The 13,778-nt window shown below is 49.1% G+C and overlaps 8 protein-coding genes across 8 annotated transcripts; 3 read left to right on the top strand and 5 right to left on the bottom strand.

The window, feature by feature from the left end:
• Positions 1–311: 311 nt before the first annotated feature.
• On the top strand, positions 312–2,090 carry GGS22DRAFT_93195 (uncharacterized protein). Its single transcript, XM_047968454.1, has 2 exons — positions 312–532; positions 601–2,090. The coding sequence occupies exons 1-2, from the start codon at positions 394–396 to the stop codon at positions 1,629–1,631; spliced, it is 1,170 nt and encodes a 389-aa protein (XP_047821924.1). The 5' UTR covers positions 312–393; the 3' UTR covers positions 1,632–2,090.
• Positions 2,091–2,985: 895 nt separating this feature from the next.
• On the bottom strand, positions 2,986–5,175 carry GGS22DRAFT_155065 (Gpi16 subunit, GPI transamidase component). Its single transcript, XM_047960137.1, has 3 exons — positions 4,677–5,175; positions 4,206–4,606; positions 2,986–4,154 (listed from the first exon to the last, which is right to left on the bottom strand). The coding sequence occupies exons 1-3, from the start codon at positions 5,030–5,032 to the stop codon at positions 3,100–3,102; spliced, it is 1,812 nt and encodes a 603-aa protein (XP_047821923.1). The 5' UTR covers positions 5,033–5,175; the 3' UTR covers positions 2,986–3,099.
• Positions 5,176–5,305: 130 nt separating this feature from the next.
• On the top strand, positions 5,306–6,572 carry GGS22DRAFT_155062 (LUC7 protein). The gene is made up of 2 exons (XM_047960136.1): positions 5,306–5,560; positions 5,616–6,572. The coding sequence occupies exons 1-2, from the start codon at positions 5,533–5,535 to the stop codon at positions 6,422–6,424; spliced, it is 837 nt and encodes a 278-aa protein (XP_047821922.1). The 5' UTR covers positions 5,306–5,532; the 3' UTR covers positions 6,425–6,572.
• A 7-nt stretch (positions 6,573–6,579) lies between these two features.
• Positions 6,580–8,223, bottom strand: GGS22DRAFT_93167 (uncharacterized protein). Its single transcript, XM_047968452.1, has one exon. The coding sequence runs from the start codon at positions 8,008–8,010 to the stop codon at positions 6,736–6,738; it is 1,275 nt and encodes a 424-aa protein (XP_047821921.1). The 5' UTR covers positions 8,011–8,223; the 3' UTR covers positions 6,580–6,735.
• Positions 8,224–8,469: 246 nt separating this feature from the next.
• Positions 8,470–9,570, bottom strand: GGS22DRAFT_155057 (uncharacterized protein). The gene has a single exon (XM_047960135.1). It carries the CDS (start codon positions 9,352–9,354, stop codon positions 8,566–8,568), a length of 789 nt encoding a protein of 262 aa, XP_047821920.1. The 5' UTR covers positions 9,355–9,570; the 3' UTR covers positions 8,470–8,565.
• Positions 9,549–11,106, bottom strand: GGS22DRAFT_155056 (uncharacterized protein). Its single transcript, XM_047960134.1, has one exon. The coding sequence runs from the start codon at positions 10,794–10,796 to the stop codon at positions 9,744–9,746; it is 1,053 nt and encodes a 350-aa protein (XP_047821919.1). The 5' UTR covers positions 10,797–11,106; the 3' UTR covers positions 9,549–9,743.
• Positions 11,107–11,248: 142 nt separating this feature from the next.
• On the top strand, positions 11,249–12,368 carry GGS22DRAFT_93157 (P-loop containing nucleoside triphosphate hydrolase protein). Its single transcript, XM_047968451.1, has 4 exons — positions 11,249–11,339; positions 11,443–11,838; positions 11,905–12,081; positions 12,139–12,368. The coding sequence occupies exons 2-4, from the start codon at positions 11,467–11,469 to the stop codon at positions 12,223–12,225; spliced, it is 636 nt and encodes a 211-aa protein (XP_047821918.1). The 5' UTR covers positions 11,249–11,339; positions 11,443–11,466; the 3' UTR covers positions 12,226–12,368.
• An 801-nt stretch (positions 12,369–13,169) lies between these two features.
• On the bottom strand, positions 13,170–13,661 carry GGS22DRAFT_185463 (uncharacterized protein; the record flags this gene model as incomplete). Its single annotated transcript, XM_047964330.1, has 1 exon — positions 13,170–13,661. The coding sequence occupies one exon, from the start codon at positions 13,659–13,661 to the stop codon at positions 13,170–13,172; it is 492 nt and encodes a 163-aa protein (XP_047821917.1).
• Between the last annotated feature and the right edge of the window lie 117 nt (positions 13,662–13,778).

Raw genomic sequence — 13,778 nt, 5'->3', positions numbered from 1 at the left:
CGTGTTCGTGGATCCTCTGCTGCGGTTTCAGATGCAACGCTGGGTCCATATCAGCTGTTTTCCAGGACTTTGGCGTCTCACCCTGCCCCCGTGCATCGATAATCATGCGTTTGCCTTTCGCTCCCAACGCAAGCTTCAACTCAACGTCTTTGTTGATCAGGAGCCAGCTGGCTGGCAGTATCGCCGTGACCAATTCTTGGGAAGTCTCGGGATCGAAAACATAATCTAATTTGTATACTATGATCTTCGCGCGTGTGTTTGTTTGTTACACACTCGTTACTTTCTAAAAACGGCTGGCCAAATAAAAATAAGATTCGAATTGGTTGAATGTGTGGGCAAGGAATGCCATGTAATAACACTGCGACTGGGCGACGGTAAACGACTTCGGAAATAATGCTCGCGGATATCTTGCAAGACTTAGCAAACGACACCAGCGAGTCGGACGGGGTAGAACAGCTGGTTGTGACAGCTCTCGGATCTTGCGGACAACATTACATATGCTGGAAGACACGGTCGGGGGAATATAGGCAACGTAGGTCTAAAGCCTCTTTCGTCATCTCAAAAAGGCTTGCATACTAAACAACCGGCGAATTTCTCTAGGCTCAAATGGACTCCCAAAACCTCTCCAAGATTGGCTATTCCCGGCCGACGGTAGCACGAGGCATTTCGAGACTTTACAGGTGATACTCTCCGGCGAAAACACGTTCTGGGCTTCCGATAGGAATGGGGAGGTACGCAGCGAGCCTCCAGGGCCGCAGCAACGGCTCCGACGGGCCATGACACTCAGCGGCGATAGCTTCGCCACGTCACCGAGGCAGCAAGCAGGAAGACCGCGAGGGCTTTCTCGGGGAGAAGCGGATGAGCGGCCGCGATCGAGCACATTACCGTCTGCGTCGCCCACAGTGGATCATCTACCTGGCCCACATCTCAAGCCACCTGCAAGCCATAGCAGATCGTCATCAGCGGATAAGTTGCGCAAAATAGCGCTTGTCCCGCTAGCCTTCAACCAACAGAGGAGGTCGTGGGCCATGCGGCCGCGCAGTTTAGTGTATGGACACGATGACCTAGGCGTGCTTAAGGAGCAGCCGAGTCCCAAACGGAGGAGCACACCATCTGCACCGGCGAAATCCCCGAGGCCGGCACCCGTGGTGGTCGCGGATGACAACTGTACTTGCGGCTGTCACAGCGATGGTACTAAGGGCGCGCACAGACAAGCGCCATCCAAGGTGGAAGCAAGGGTAGAAGAAAAAGTAGAAGCAAAACCAAAGTCGCGTTACGCAGACGCTTGCGTGCAGACAGATCCCACACCGGATCCAGAGCCCGAGGTCGCCGAAGACGAGTTCCTCCATCGGCGAAGAAGACATCGTCGCCGAGAATCCACTTCCTCTACAGCTAGCACAGCCGATTCGTATCGCTCGTCATATGCTAGCAGCAAGCGATCGAGTTTCGATACGATCACGACGCAGCCCGATGCCGCAGAGTATCTGGAGTCGAAAGGGATAGGGGAAGTAAGGTGGCAGCAGGCGTATCAACCCCAAGTATGGGGTTATGTGCCGAATCCCGTCATGATGGGTCGGATGCAGGACTACTTCCGTTCTTCAACGTATACTCTCGGGGCCGCGCTCCAGTAGTTGAACGTTGAAGGAGGGAAATCATTGACATTCTTTTGGGTCGCAGGTATCAGTCGCGTTCGTGTACAAAAGCAGCAAGGCGTTCTCGGTATAAGGTATAGACATATATATACCTACTTGTCGATCGACGGACGGATCCGTCTTTATTTTTGAAGTATATAGATTTTTTTAATCATTGAGATCGCAGCACATATATAGGATGAAAAGTACCTACCACTAGGTATAGGGACTTATTCAAGAACCAATATCATGAAATATTATTTTCATCAATGATGCACTTGTTCGTTTGATGGTATGGATTGAGGTAGAAATGTTAATCTCGACGATATCTATCGATAAAGTGGGGACCAACGTTAAGGACTGAAGTTAACAGGATGCCCTAACCGGGAAACTCTTATAATTCAGAAGGTCTTACGGCTAAACTCAGGTGTTTATTCCACTGTACCACAGAACCAAATCGTATCCATATTTCCCTTTCGTTAAAAACATGAAAATTCTGGATATGTTCAACTCTTTCAGTTATGCACTGGAACATGTTTTCCAGGTGGTCTTGTAAAAATTACTAGTAATTGACGACACGCCCGAAACTGCTGTAAAATCAATTACTATGTCTTCCGGTACATCTAGTAGACCTCCTTCAACTAAATCTAAGGCAAAATAGTCAAAGGAAGAAATGGCCACGTATATAGAACACCTAGCATTTCGATCTAGATAGTGTGGTTGCCCGACATCCTGCATGACTTCTTATTCACCAAAAAGCCCCGGACTACCGAAGCGCAAAACCAAACAGAAAAGATGGCTGGACTATCAGGTGTTCAACTATTACATCGGTGAGAATGACGGGGACGAATTCAGTTGTCCTGTTGTGCCTGACCAAGAAGGCCTACGCTGAAGCGTTCTCCAAAGACATCTCAACTAGAGCTTCCATTCGAGGAGTAGAAGTAAACGATGATCTTGCTTTGAGGAGCTCATCTCAAAGAACTGGCGATAGCTCCCCATTTTCGCCACGCAATCAACGGCCTCCTCCCTGTAGTTCAGATACGCCTAGCCATCTCATTCGCAGACAACCGAAACGTCACTACGACCCTAACCTAATTGATGAGATATTTGATGATTCAAATATTAGATCAATCCCTCCTCGAAGAAGGAGTACGATGAGTCGTGAACTTGGTTCATGTGACCTTGAGAAAGCAGTAATTTATCTTCAAGATCACTTTCTAGATGACATAGACTATGAACAATTTGACCTAGCGTGTGACGCATTGCAACAACCACGAGTTGCTGTTTTATTCAACGCGTTAAGGGGGAGATATAAACACAGACATCAACTGAATCAGATGAAGAAGGTAGAGCAAGGGGCATCAGTATAATAATTTTATTCATGGTCCAGTTTTAGCTATGAACCTCTACACCGTTTCTCGACCAGTTTAAGTCTATTTTAAAATCCGGACATAGCCATAACTAATGCTTACTCTACTTTCCCTTTTGCGCCTTTTAACTTTCCTATCAACTTGACTACGCCCGCAACAATCTTACCCTTTAGACTACTAGCACCAACCTCTGCCTCATCAGCCCCCACGAACCGCCGTATCAAGATATTGTATAAACCTCCAAAGGCAAGGGCAATGGCCGTACTCGTGAAGATGATTACATTGTAGGGCATGCTGAAATCTGGCGTTGGCAGACTGAGAAGGAGTGTTGTGGTTCGCAGATTAGAAGTCTTTTGCCTTGCTGATGGCGCGTTACGAGAGTCAGAAGGTAGAATGGTGATAATAGCCGCCGCAACATCAAAACCGCGGTTTGCGTCTGGGGGGTACTCTGTGTACCGCAAAATAGATTTCTCAAAATCGTAGGTAAGAAAAACTGTGCTAGCTGGAGGAATACGCATCCGTAACTCAAGTTGCGAGCCCCGGACACGGTCTAGGGCCGGCCGGTAATAAATCTGTTCAATGATATCTTTCTTGGAACCAGATTCTCCGTCGAGGTGAGCTCTCAATGTGTGGAGGTATATTCGCATGAACCAAGGCAAGCTTTCCATGTAGACAAATTCAACTTCGGTGTCTGGGCTTGGGTTGGTGAGAATTGTTCTCACTCCACCGCGCTCATATCCATGGCCTGTGAAGCTACGCTCCGCGTACAAGAGGGGCGTTTCAGGCTCCACGATCTCATCACTGCCGTCTGGTTTTGCATGCTCGCCCTCTCGTGAAGGGCGAGGAAGGATCATCGAGAAATCTGAATCCGGAGGAATCTGATAGCAACGTGAGAGTCCATTTGGATTTTTTATCTCGGTTGCGCCAGTAGTAGTATATATGTCTCTGCTATGGGGAGCTTGAACACAGACGGGAGGAATGCTTGTATCAGTCAACGGACAAGCCCCTTTTATTGCCTTGCCAAAGACTCGATCCAGAGCCCAGTCTTGGCCCTCGGCATAATCTGTAGGGAAACACGCGTCGCCGGAATTGTATGGTTTTGACGAGTTGCACTTTAGATCGTGACCTGGTGGTGGCCGTGGAATAGGGTTATCTAATTTCTGTTAAATACTGGAAGTAGTGAAAAGGGGGAACAATTTCTTACCCCTAGGTCGCTTGGATCTTTCGATGTCCAAGACCATATCAATAGTCTGCTCAATCTGCAGCACGCATTCTTCACCCTCCGAACATATAGGTCGAATATCGATTGCCATACTCTGCCATGATGCGTCGAAGAGTTTGTGACCGTCAAGTAGACTTGAAATCCCCGCCTTTCCTTTGCACGGCAACAGTTTCAAAAATGGGGTTAAATTCTCCGTACAGACCACTTCTCTTGGTAACACGCCGTGTAACAGTTGCATATTTGCAAATGTGGAGTTTGGGTGATCTCCCTCAGGTTGGAAAGACATCGCGGGTCGGGTCGTTCTCGTTTCGTCAATGAAGTTGAGTGACGCGCAGAAGAGTCCTGATAGCGCGTTCGTTAGGCCCAACCACTTACGGTCAGCTCTGCCAGTGGATGTCATTAGTATGGGTTGACATGAACTTTTATGTTAATAATGAAGTCTAGGAAGCATACTCTTCATCAGTCTCGGCCTCTAGCCATGCCCATAACTCAACACCTGTCCCTCCTTCTTTTGTTCCATCCCACGGCCTCGCTCCCCAACTTTCCGCATCCCATCTTCCCAAACTGAACCTCAAATGCAGTTCCCTTGTACCAACATGTTGTAGTATCTGTCCCAGAGACCTTGGGAAGTATCGAAAGTTGTGCGCCTCGAATTGCGACAAGCTCGTGTTGGATCTAAAGTTGAAGCTGGCGAGGAGGGCGGATTGAGGCAATGGCTTAAGAATTAACTGTTCGTAATAGTCGGAAGCTACAGCAACGCTCCAAAAGAGAATTGAAAAGGGTATCAAGTAAGAAAAGAAATGACGCATTGTGGTCGTCGATGGTCCATCAGGACGACCTTTTTATTTTCGTGGTGATGGTATAAAGTTGAAGATGTAAGAGTGAGTATTTGTGATACGTCGATTACTGAATACGAGCCCTGGAGGTCCTATCCAGCTACGTGGAACCTCCATTGTAGCTGCCAATAATTTCAGCGAAGCTTTAGCGGCGGAAGGGTCCCAACTTTTACACTCTCACCCCTGAATCTTCTGGGGGTCCCCTGCAGAGCCCGCCAACCAATGCAGTCGCGACGCTAGAGTGACCTAGAAAGTGCCTAATTGGTCCCCGCAAATTTCAACTTTTGGTTCAATCGCTCTAATTAAGTTTATCAATTCATTCAGCCTTGTCACCAACTTCATCTTTTCACCACCCGAGCACCAGAACGTGCACATCCTCTACCAACCTGTAATATCGCCACCATATCATCACTTTATTAGCCATACATATAATTCAAAAAGTATACCCGACTATTACTCTTTTATATCACATAATGGCGGCGGAACAGAGAAAGCTGCTAGGTAAAGCTTCAGCCTCCCCAATTTCAACCAAATCCATTAACTAACTCCCATCCAGAGCAGCTCATGGGCGGCCCGCAAACCTCGCGCGCCTCCCAAGTCTCACTAACCGACCCCAAAGTCTGCCGATCCTACATCGTTGGCACCTGCCCCCACGACCTCTTCACCAACACGAAGCAAGATCTAGGCCCGTGCCCCAAGATCCACGCCGAGTCGCTCAAGACGGAGTACGAAGGGTTGCCGGAGCCGGCGCGCCAGAAATACGGTTTCGATATCGACTACGCGCGGGACCTGCAGAAGTACATCGAAGAGTGCAACCGGCGCATCGACGCGGCGCAGCGGCGGCTCGAGAAGACGCCCGACGAGATCCGGCAGACGAACGTGCTTCTCAAGTCGATTTCGGATCTAAGCAGCACCATCAACTGCGGGTTGCAGGAAGTGCAGATCCTGGGAGACCTAGGCGAAGTCGGCCGCGCGTACGAGGAATTCTTCAAAGTGCGGCAGGCGGCGCAGGCCAAGATGGAGCGCGAGCGCGAGCTGAAGACCCTGGCCGACACTAGTGGTCCGTCCGGCCACCAGAAGCTCCAAGTGTGCGACGTCTGCGGCGCCTACCTCTCCCGCCTCGACAACGACCGTCGGCTCGCCGACCACTTCTATGGAAAGATGCATCTGGGCTACGCGCAGATGCGGAAGACGTACGACGCTTTACCTAAGGATCTACGGGGCAGACCGCGTCCGGCACTGCAGGACGACGGCCCCATGAGGGACGATGGCGGTTACGGAGATGGGTGGAAAGGAGGACCTCGGGGCCCTCGACGCGGTGGCTACGGAGGCAGGAGCGGACGCGGTTTCCGCGGCGGGTGGTAATGTGGCAGCCATAATACCAATGCATACAACGGAGTTTCCGGCGTTTGGGTTTAAGTGGACAAAAATAGTAGACACGATATCACTTTGGACAAGCAGACATGAAATACGTCTAGCGGTCCTCAATTTTGAGTAATTCATTAAATGCTCCATTGGTATCTCTAATGCTCGTATGCTTTAGCGGGCGTGTGCGTCGCCTGAGCTTGTAATAATGGTAATGCGTTCCGTCTCTGTGCGATTTATCCCGATACCTTACAATAAACAATACAAATTCCCGTCCCAAGCCTCGTTAAGCAAGCTCATAAGGGGTTCGTTCATTGCCAGGTCTGCGCTTTGTCGTCAAGCGCCGCCATCTCGTCATCCCATTTCCCGATAGGCGGCGAGTTCAAGGTTGGCGAAAAGGCAGGCAGATCCGTAGTTTTGGTTGTAGTATCGAGCTTCTTAGACGTTGGTAGAGCAGGGAAGTCTTCCACGGTAGGAGGAGCCTGAGTCGTCTTCTGCTGCTGGGGCGCGCCGCCGTTCTGTGTCGCGAACGGTCTTCCCTCATTGTTAAACCCGCCCCTGCCTCCTCTCGCACCACCCCTCGAACCGCCTCTCCCACGTCCACCACGCCCCCTTCCCCTAAAATCATCGAACCCAAATTCCCTTGGCACGACATCGCCCTCCTTCTCCGCAAACCTACTCCCAGCAATCCCACCCGCATTGCGCGCGCCCCTGATCCCCCCATTAGCGCTGCGAAACCCAGCGCGACGATCCCTATCCTCCTCAAGCATCTTGCCCTCATCCCAACTCCCGCCCTCCTTTGCTCCCATAGCCTTGAGCTTGCGCTCGCGGTTCGCCGCGCGCTCTTCGTCCATGCGGCGCCTCTCCTCAGCTCCTCTGCGACGGCGCTCAGCGTCGTCCGCGCGCCGTTTTCGCGCCTCCTCCATCCCCTTCTCATACGCCGCGGCATGCGACCTGCTGTCGCGCTCCGCCTGCTCGAACCGCCTAGTCTTCTCCGCTGCTAGGAGTCGCATCTCCTCCATCTTCGCTGCTAATTCCGACTCCGTTAGCTTCGTGCGCGGGTTCGCGCCAGAGGCGAGTCGGTCCGCGAGTGCTGTGTTCTGCCCAGGTTTCGCGGGTGAGGTCTGCGCTTTTTTGGCGGAGCTGCTGTTATTGTTGCTGCTGCTGATGCTGGCGGGGGTGGTGATGCTGTTGTTGTTGTTGTTGTTGTCGTCACCACCGCTGCTGCTGGTCTTGGGGCGGAACTCCTGTGGGGAATCGGGAGGGGTTGTTACTGCGGCCACGCCCGGAGCTGGCTTCGGGGAGTGCTTGCGCGGACGCTGGTGTTGGTGCGACGACGGGGGAGGAGTTGGCTTTGCGTTCGCATGCCGCGATTGATCTAGAGATCGGGGCGTATGTTGCGCGGGGGCAGGCTGAACCGCTGCGATAGGAGGTTCCTCAGAAGTCACGGATGGTGGCCCATTCTCGGCTACTGGAGGTGTTTCTTTGACGCTTTTTGTGGGCGGTGCTTCTTGTTGGGCCTCGACGGGCTCGAAGTCGTCGGCAAACAAATCGTCATCGGTGCGGCCGTTGAATTGGTCGTCCATGATAGGCCTGGAATTTGATATTGTGCGATAACGCTAGTAAGAAGCAATATAGACAAGATATTCGTTAATCTAAAAAGAAAACTCTTCTATACCAAGCCAAATTACTATGAATCGATATTATGTTTTTGTCCAGTTTCTCATTAAAGACACGTTAAAGGATTTTGGATTTATCGAGGATAAAAAGTCTAAAAGCCCCGCCATTTAAGGTGTAGAAGGTACGAAGTGTTTGCTTGAACAGGCGGGGAACTAGGTAAACACCCCGGTGCGAGACAATACCTAGTAGAGGAATCCCGGATAAACTCCAGAGATCGGATCTAACTGATAAAGGGTAGGCTCGTTGTAGTGTTACAGGTACTTTACTTGATATCGACACTGCGTTCACATCAAGGTTGTGACTTCACTTACCTACCTAGGTAGGTAGATACCAACATGATGAAACCCACGGGAAACCCCAGATCATTCGCATCGTTAGATGATTTTTTTTTAAAAAAAAATCTATCAGTCTATTAGTCTATCCATTAAACCACCTATCACTTACAGGTTGCAACTCATCGACTAAGCATGTTCGGCCTTCCACGTATCGTACGCCGAGAGTTTTCCAATCGGAGATGGACTTGTGGAGAAGAATTCTGGATGGGATAACATAAACTCTTCCAACTCCTTCATCCTTTGCGCACCGATTTCTTTCCGGTGCGCCTCGTGCTCCGCATCATCTTCGCCCTCAGTTATCAACTCTTGGAAGAGTTCCACCTCTCCGATGATGTGATTGAAGGTTTGTTTGTTTATTCTCTCCTTGTCGACTTCAGCCTCGGCCTCGGTGACCGCGTCGACGACGATTGTCATTTTTGCCGCCGGTGCTATCTTGTCCGCTAGCTGCGTTACCTCCCACTCTGATCTGCGTGTCTGCAGGTCCGATACCACCTGTAAGTCCTCAAGCTTCTTCTTGTTCTCGGTGATGCGCAGAACCTCGCGCGAGACGTCCATCCGGCCATCGAATTCGACGAATTGCGAGTTCATATAATGGCCGGCAAGTCGCAACTTGGCGTTCCATTGCGCGCCGTCTTTTGCGCCGGTGATTCTCTCGGTAGGGTTTAGTGGCAATAGGTCGACGGAGCGTTTTCGGACCCACATGCCGAGTTCGCTAAGATGGCCATCTGCCGTGTCGTAGTAGGTGTCGCGGATCAGCTGCTGTGGATGGCTGCGTAAGACGAAGGGAACCTTCTCTTGGTAGCCGGTGGGGTTTGCGAAGAGAGAGGTAAACTTAGGTCCAAGGTTGAATTTGCGTTCGACCTCTACATTGGACACGATACGCTTAAGCGCAGAAGAGGCAATTCTCGATGCCATTAAATGATCTTCTAGTTGGTGGATAGTGTATTAGGTACATAGATATCTTAAATAAATTGTTTTTTTCCCCTTCTGAGAGACGATGGCGAAGAAAAATGTACTGAAGACAACTTTGCTACAGCATTGAAGCTAAATAAATATCGGGGTGATAAGTTTTAAGATTGTTTGCACGGTGTGTGCGATGGGATAAGCGATTATGATAACCTTGGAAGCAATCTACCAGTCATCTACCAGTTAAGCTCCAGTGTATAACCGCTATAACTCGCTGAGTACATCAACTAAAAAAAAAAAGGTAAAATACAGTGCAGATATCCTTGCAATCGCACAGTTGACTCATAGGCAGATACGATACGATACGATACGACCTAGACTGGCCTGTCTCTCCCTTCTCACCATTCTAACGACTTATTATTAACTCCAGATCCACAGCCGCCATCGATCTTTTCTTCATCCCCGATGATATCCTTTGTCCACTCGTACAAGCCCCCACGCTGGTTGAACGCTTCCCGGTCCCAGTGAACCTCGTTCAGCGCTGTATATACTCCGACATCTAGGATGGATCGTGACTGCTTCTCAACCCCAGCACCCTTATCCAAGAAGCAGAAGAACTCGTCCACGAGAAGATAGCTGGACGCCATGACTGAATTGGGCTCAGGTATGAAACATTTAAGATGCTGGTGTTTATCACAGAAAGTCTGAAATTGCTCGTCTGAGATGAGAAGCTTCTTAGCGTCTCGCTTTCGCTTGTCGAGGCGATTTTCTTTCTCTTCCGCGTCGTTCTCGCCCTCCACGTACAACACTTGAAAGGCCTTCCATCGGAATGGATCTAGTCGTTGGACCGTGTCCGCCATATCCTCCTGCCAATTGTGTGTACATATCACCGTATTGAGCTTAAACTTAATGCCTAGCTGACGGCACCAGTCGCGGATAAGGAATAACTGCGTGACATTCTTTCCTGTGCCCCGGCCAATAGCGATGTTGGTTTCCTCGTTGAAGCTGTCGCAGCTCACACCCAGCACGTCGACCCATTGGCCATGCTCATCCATCCACTTCTTGGTAACTTTTGTGCCGTTGGTAATGATGCTGACGCTCTCGAGACCGAGCTCTTCCTTGCAGAAACGGCAGAGCATGGCTAACTTGTCGGGGTAGAGGAACGGTTCGCCGCCAGCAAAGTTAATCTTGCGCATGCCAGCTTCTCTAAGGAGGCGGAGTCCACGCTTCATATCCTCCTCCGGAGCGACATATGAGGTCTTCTCTGTGTGGAAGCAGAATGCACACTCTTTGTTGCATTTTCGTGTAAAAAAGTAATTAACTGATACCGGCTTATTGGTATCGTTGCGACGATGTTTCCAATACCCGAAGTAAACACCGATGCTGATCGCAGCGATGCAAGTAACTGTCGTGGACAGTATCCAATTTGAATAGAGAATATTCAGAAGCATGGTCGATGATTTATTGTTTTTCTATCCTATCTCGGGGGCTAGATGGGAGAAGCTTGTTTGGAAGGCATTAGGGGTGGATAGTCTTCTTATGGGAAGTAGATATCGCTCTTGGACCCTCATTGTATCATATAACCAACCGCCCTGAAGGTATGTTCTCGCAACTTTACCCCTCTGTGCATCCGGCTAGCTACTTTATACACGTCACAGGTGACAGTTGGACAATGCAACATCTAGGTAGACAATCGATCGACCCATGGGAGTGTATTGATTTCAATAATACTAGTCACAGCAACAGGGCGAAGAGTGATGCACGGACAATTTGAGCAAACCGGCTTTTATCCGCTTGCTGCCCAATTGCATTCAATGTTATCATCTGTTTTCATCAGTACTGTGTACCTATCTATAAATGTAGCCCGCAGCTTCCTTCAATGCAAATTGTAAACCCAAAATTCGTCTACAGTATCATTAAGAAAACTCCACCATAACCGTCAATACTAGGCAGTTACGTAGTACCTACATTCCGTAACTATAATTTGGAAGGAAGTAAGTGATCTTTCACATATGAGAGCGAGTCTTTACAGATTCTCACTCAAAGACTCGTCTACTGCCAAAACAAAATACCTGATAAGTAACAATTTCTTACTAGGTACCAGGAACCAAGAAACTCAAGATGGAGACGCCTACTCAGTCTCTTAACTGCAAAATTGTCTTTGTCCTTGGACCACCTGGTAGCGGCAAGGGTACCCTCTGTAACCTCACTTGCAATAATCTCAATATGGCCGGCAAGATCTACCATCACTTATCAGTAGGAGACTATCTGCGCGAGCTTTGTGAGATTGGAATGCCTTGCGAAGATGAGAACTTCGATTTTGATAGGATTCGTATCCATTTACGAGACAGTCGACTACTACCCGCCAACGTCCTCATTCCAGTGCTCAAGTACAAGATGAGGACAACTCCGAACGGTAACGGCGCTGCCACTACTTGGCTAATTGATGGGTTCCCGCGTAACATGGAGACTGCGCTGGCATTCGAGAAGGAGGTAGGACTTTAGACCAATAATACTTAGTTCCAAATAATCGAATTGCTGATATATCATTTATTCAAGATCGGCGGGCCAGCGAAAGTCGTTGTTCTCGAATGTACACATCACACCGCCCGACACCGGTTCCTAACTCGTTCTAGAGAGAAGAGCGATGACGAGAAAAAGTTCGAGAGACGATATGACGAGTACGTCGAAAACATGAAGGAGATTCTTAAGCATTACGAAGGCAAAATTGAGACGGTACGTGTTCTCCTTGCGCATACGCAAAATGGGCTGTCTTGTGCTAAAGATCCGTAGATATGCGTAGATGGACCTTATGTAGGCTACTCTCACCAGTTTCTGTGTGCATTACCAGTTGAAAAGGCGTACTACTTAGGTACCTAGGTAAGAGGCTGGAAAGGTTCGCATGCGGCTTTGAGAAAATCAATACACCCCACCTACTACAGGCCAGGGAACGGGGCAGCGGGGTCTAGTGTAGAGAGACAGATAGATTACCTAGCGATGGCGGTATGAAAAAAGAAATTTTATGGAATATCAAAGCAAGAAACCTTCTTAGTATCTAAATGTTCCTTCAGTTCCTTCGGCGGTTGAGCTGAAAACATCGCTAAGTACCTAAATGGGTACCTACCGACCTTCTGGGTAACTTAATACGTCATATGAGTCGTCCTCCCATCTTAGAAAGTGTACAGTGTGCGGATAGTAATTCAGGTACCTGACCATGAAGCCCTCAAAAAGGATGGTTGTGCGACAGGATACATGTAGGAAGACAACCGGTGAAGATGCAGGCTCTAGCAATTCAAGTAACCTAGCAGCTGACCATACCTAAGTACCTTGTTGTAATTCCATATTCTCTTCTGTTTGAAGCAACTATCATAATGCCAAATGATTAATTCTCTAGTGTAATTTTTTCAATTTGATGGAGGGTTGTGAAGCCATGGACGGGACTGCGTTGAACTATTGTGAAGTTATTGTTTGAGCGTGTTGTCAAATCAAATGTACGACATATGAGAGGCAGGATAAAGTAACGGCAGGTGTGGATGAATAGATCTGTTCACCCAAGCCAGGATACCTAGCATAATGAGTTTAAGCGGAGAAACCCCGGACCGCCTACTCCAACACACCGGAACCCAGCCGGGGTCCCTTCCGAGACATCTTCCAAGTTAGCCTTCCATCTTTCTTTTTTTCTTGAAATCGAATTTATGTAACATCATAATGGCTTCTTCGCAGCTTCAAACCACACCTAGACTGGTCTATTTCAATCGCTTGTTGCGTTCCTCAAGCTCAACTACCAAGTACCTGGCAATACCGATCCACCGTGTCACCAGAATTCAGGAAAAGTTATTCGGCAGTCTTCTTGCAATAGCTGGTTTCAGCGCATCAAGACTTTCGACTGTTTCAAGTCCATATGTGCGACACACGATCTGAACATTTCCTCTCTTCTTGTAACCCTCGGGACACACCACGATGGCCTTTTTAGCTCTTGCGCAAAGTCCGAGCTCTAGTAAGCTAATGGGGGCTTCGGTCGCTGGGTGGAAGTAGAACACCACCATGTCGGCACCGTCCTGTTTTTCAAGTTCCCATTCTACCTGCCTCCTAAAGTGATCGCACGTAATATCCTCTTTCCAGCTCGAGTCCCAATCCGGTCGGTACGGGTTGATGACGGTGACGGGCAAGTCTAAGAGGGATTCGGCTAGGACCTCACGCCAATCACGGTCGTCTGTCTTAGTGGTAGTTCCCGCTAGGAAAACGGACTTGATCCCGCGATAAGGCTCAGTTGATGGCGCGAGCACAATTTGGTTTTTAGGATGAGTTTCCGGCATCGTGTCGAATGATGAATCTTACTCGTGGGTTAAACTAGTTGAAATGAAAGATGATCGGGGCAAGGCTCTGAATTCGACAAATCGCAGTTCACAGTTTCAGATATGCATACGATAAGT

This window comes from Annulohypoxylon maeteangense (genome assembly GCF_022496945.1).
Source record: "Annulohypoxylon maeteangense strain CBS 123835 unplaced genomic scaffold GGS22scaffold_3, whole genome shotgun sequence".
Classification (NCBI taxonomy): domain Eukaryota; kingdom Fungi; phylum Ascomycota; class Sordariomycetes; order Xylariales; family Hypoxylaceae; genus Annulohypoxylon; species Annulohypoxylon maeteangense.
This window is presented reverse-complemented; position numbering and strand designations above follow the sequence as displayed.

Bases quoted from the DNA above. Each gene is read 5' to 3' on its own strand.
- GGS22DRAFT_93195 (XM_047968454.1), top strand. From the start codon at position 394: ATGCTCGCGGATATCTTGCAAGACTTAGCAAACGACACCAGCGAGTCG. The intron at 533-600 runs GTAGGTCTAAAG...GAATTTCTCTAG, and splicing joins GTCGGGGGAATATAGGCAAC to GCTCAAATGGACTCCCAAAA.
- GGS22DRAFT_155065 (XM_047960137.1), bottom strand. From the start codon at position 5,032: ATGCGTCATTTCTTTTCTTACTTGATACCCTTTTCAATTCTCTTTTGG. The intron at 4,607-4,676 runs GTATGCTTCCTA...ATCCACTGGCAG, and splicing joins GAGGCCGAGACTGATGAAGA to AGCTGACCGTAAGTGGTTGG. The intron at 4,155-4,205 runs GTAAGAAATTGT...AACAGAAATTAG, and splicing joins AAGATCCAAGCGACCTAGGG to ATAACCCTATTCCACGGCCA.
- GGS22DRAFT_155062 (XM_047960136.1), top strand. From the start codon at position 5,533: ATGGCGGCGGAACAGAGAAAGCTGCTAG. The intron at 5,561-5,615 runs GTAAAGCTTCAG...ACTCCCATCCAG, and splicing joins GGAACAGAGAAAGCTGCTAG to AGCAGCTCATGGGCGGCCCG.
- GGS22DRAFT_93167 (XM_047968452.1), bottom strand. From the start codon at position 8,010: ATGGACGACCAATTCAACGGCCGCACCGATGACGATTTGTTTGCCGAC.
- GGS22DRAFT_155057 (XM_047960135.1), bottom strand. From the start codon at position 9,354: ATGGCATCGAGAATTGCCTCTTCTGCGCTTAAGCGTATCGTGTCCAAT.
- GGS22DRAFT_155056 (XM_047960134.1), bottom strand. From the start codon at position 10,796: ATGCTTCTGAATATTCTCTATTCAAATTGGATACTGTCCACGACAGTT.
- GGS22DRAFT_93157 (XM_047968451.1), top strand. From the start codon at position 11,467: ATGGAGACGCCTACTCAGTCTCTTAACTGCAAAATTGTCTTTGTCCTT. The intron at 11,839-11,904 runs GTAGGACTTTAG...CATTTATTCAAG, and splicing joins CGCTGGCATTCGAGAAGGAG to ATCGGCGGGCCAGCGAAAGT. The intron at 12,082-12,138 runs GTACGTGTTCTC...AAAGATCCGTAG, and splicing joins ACGAAGGCAAAATTGAGACG to ATATGCGTAGATGGACCTTA.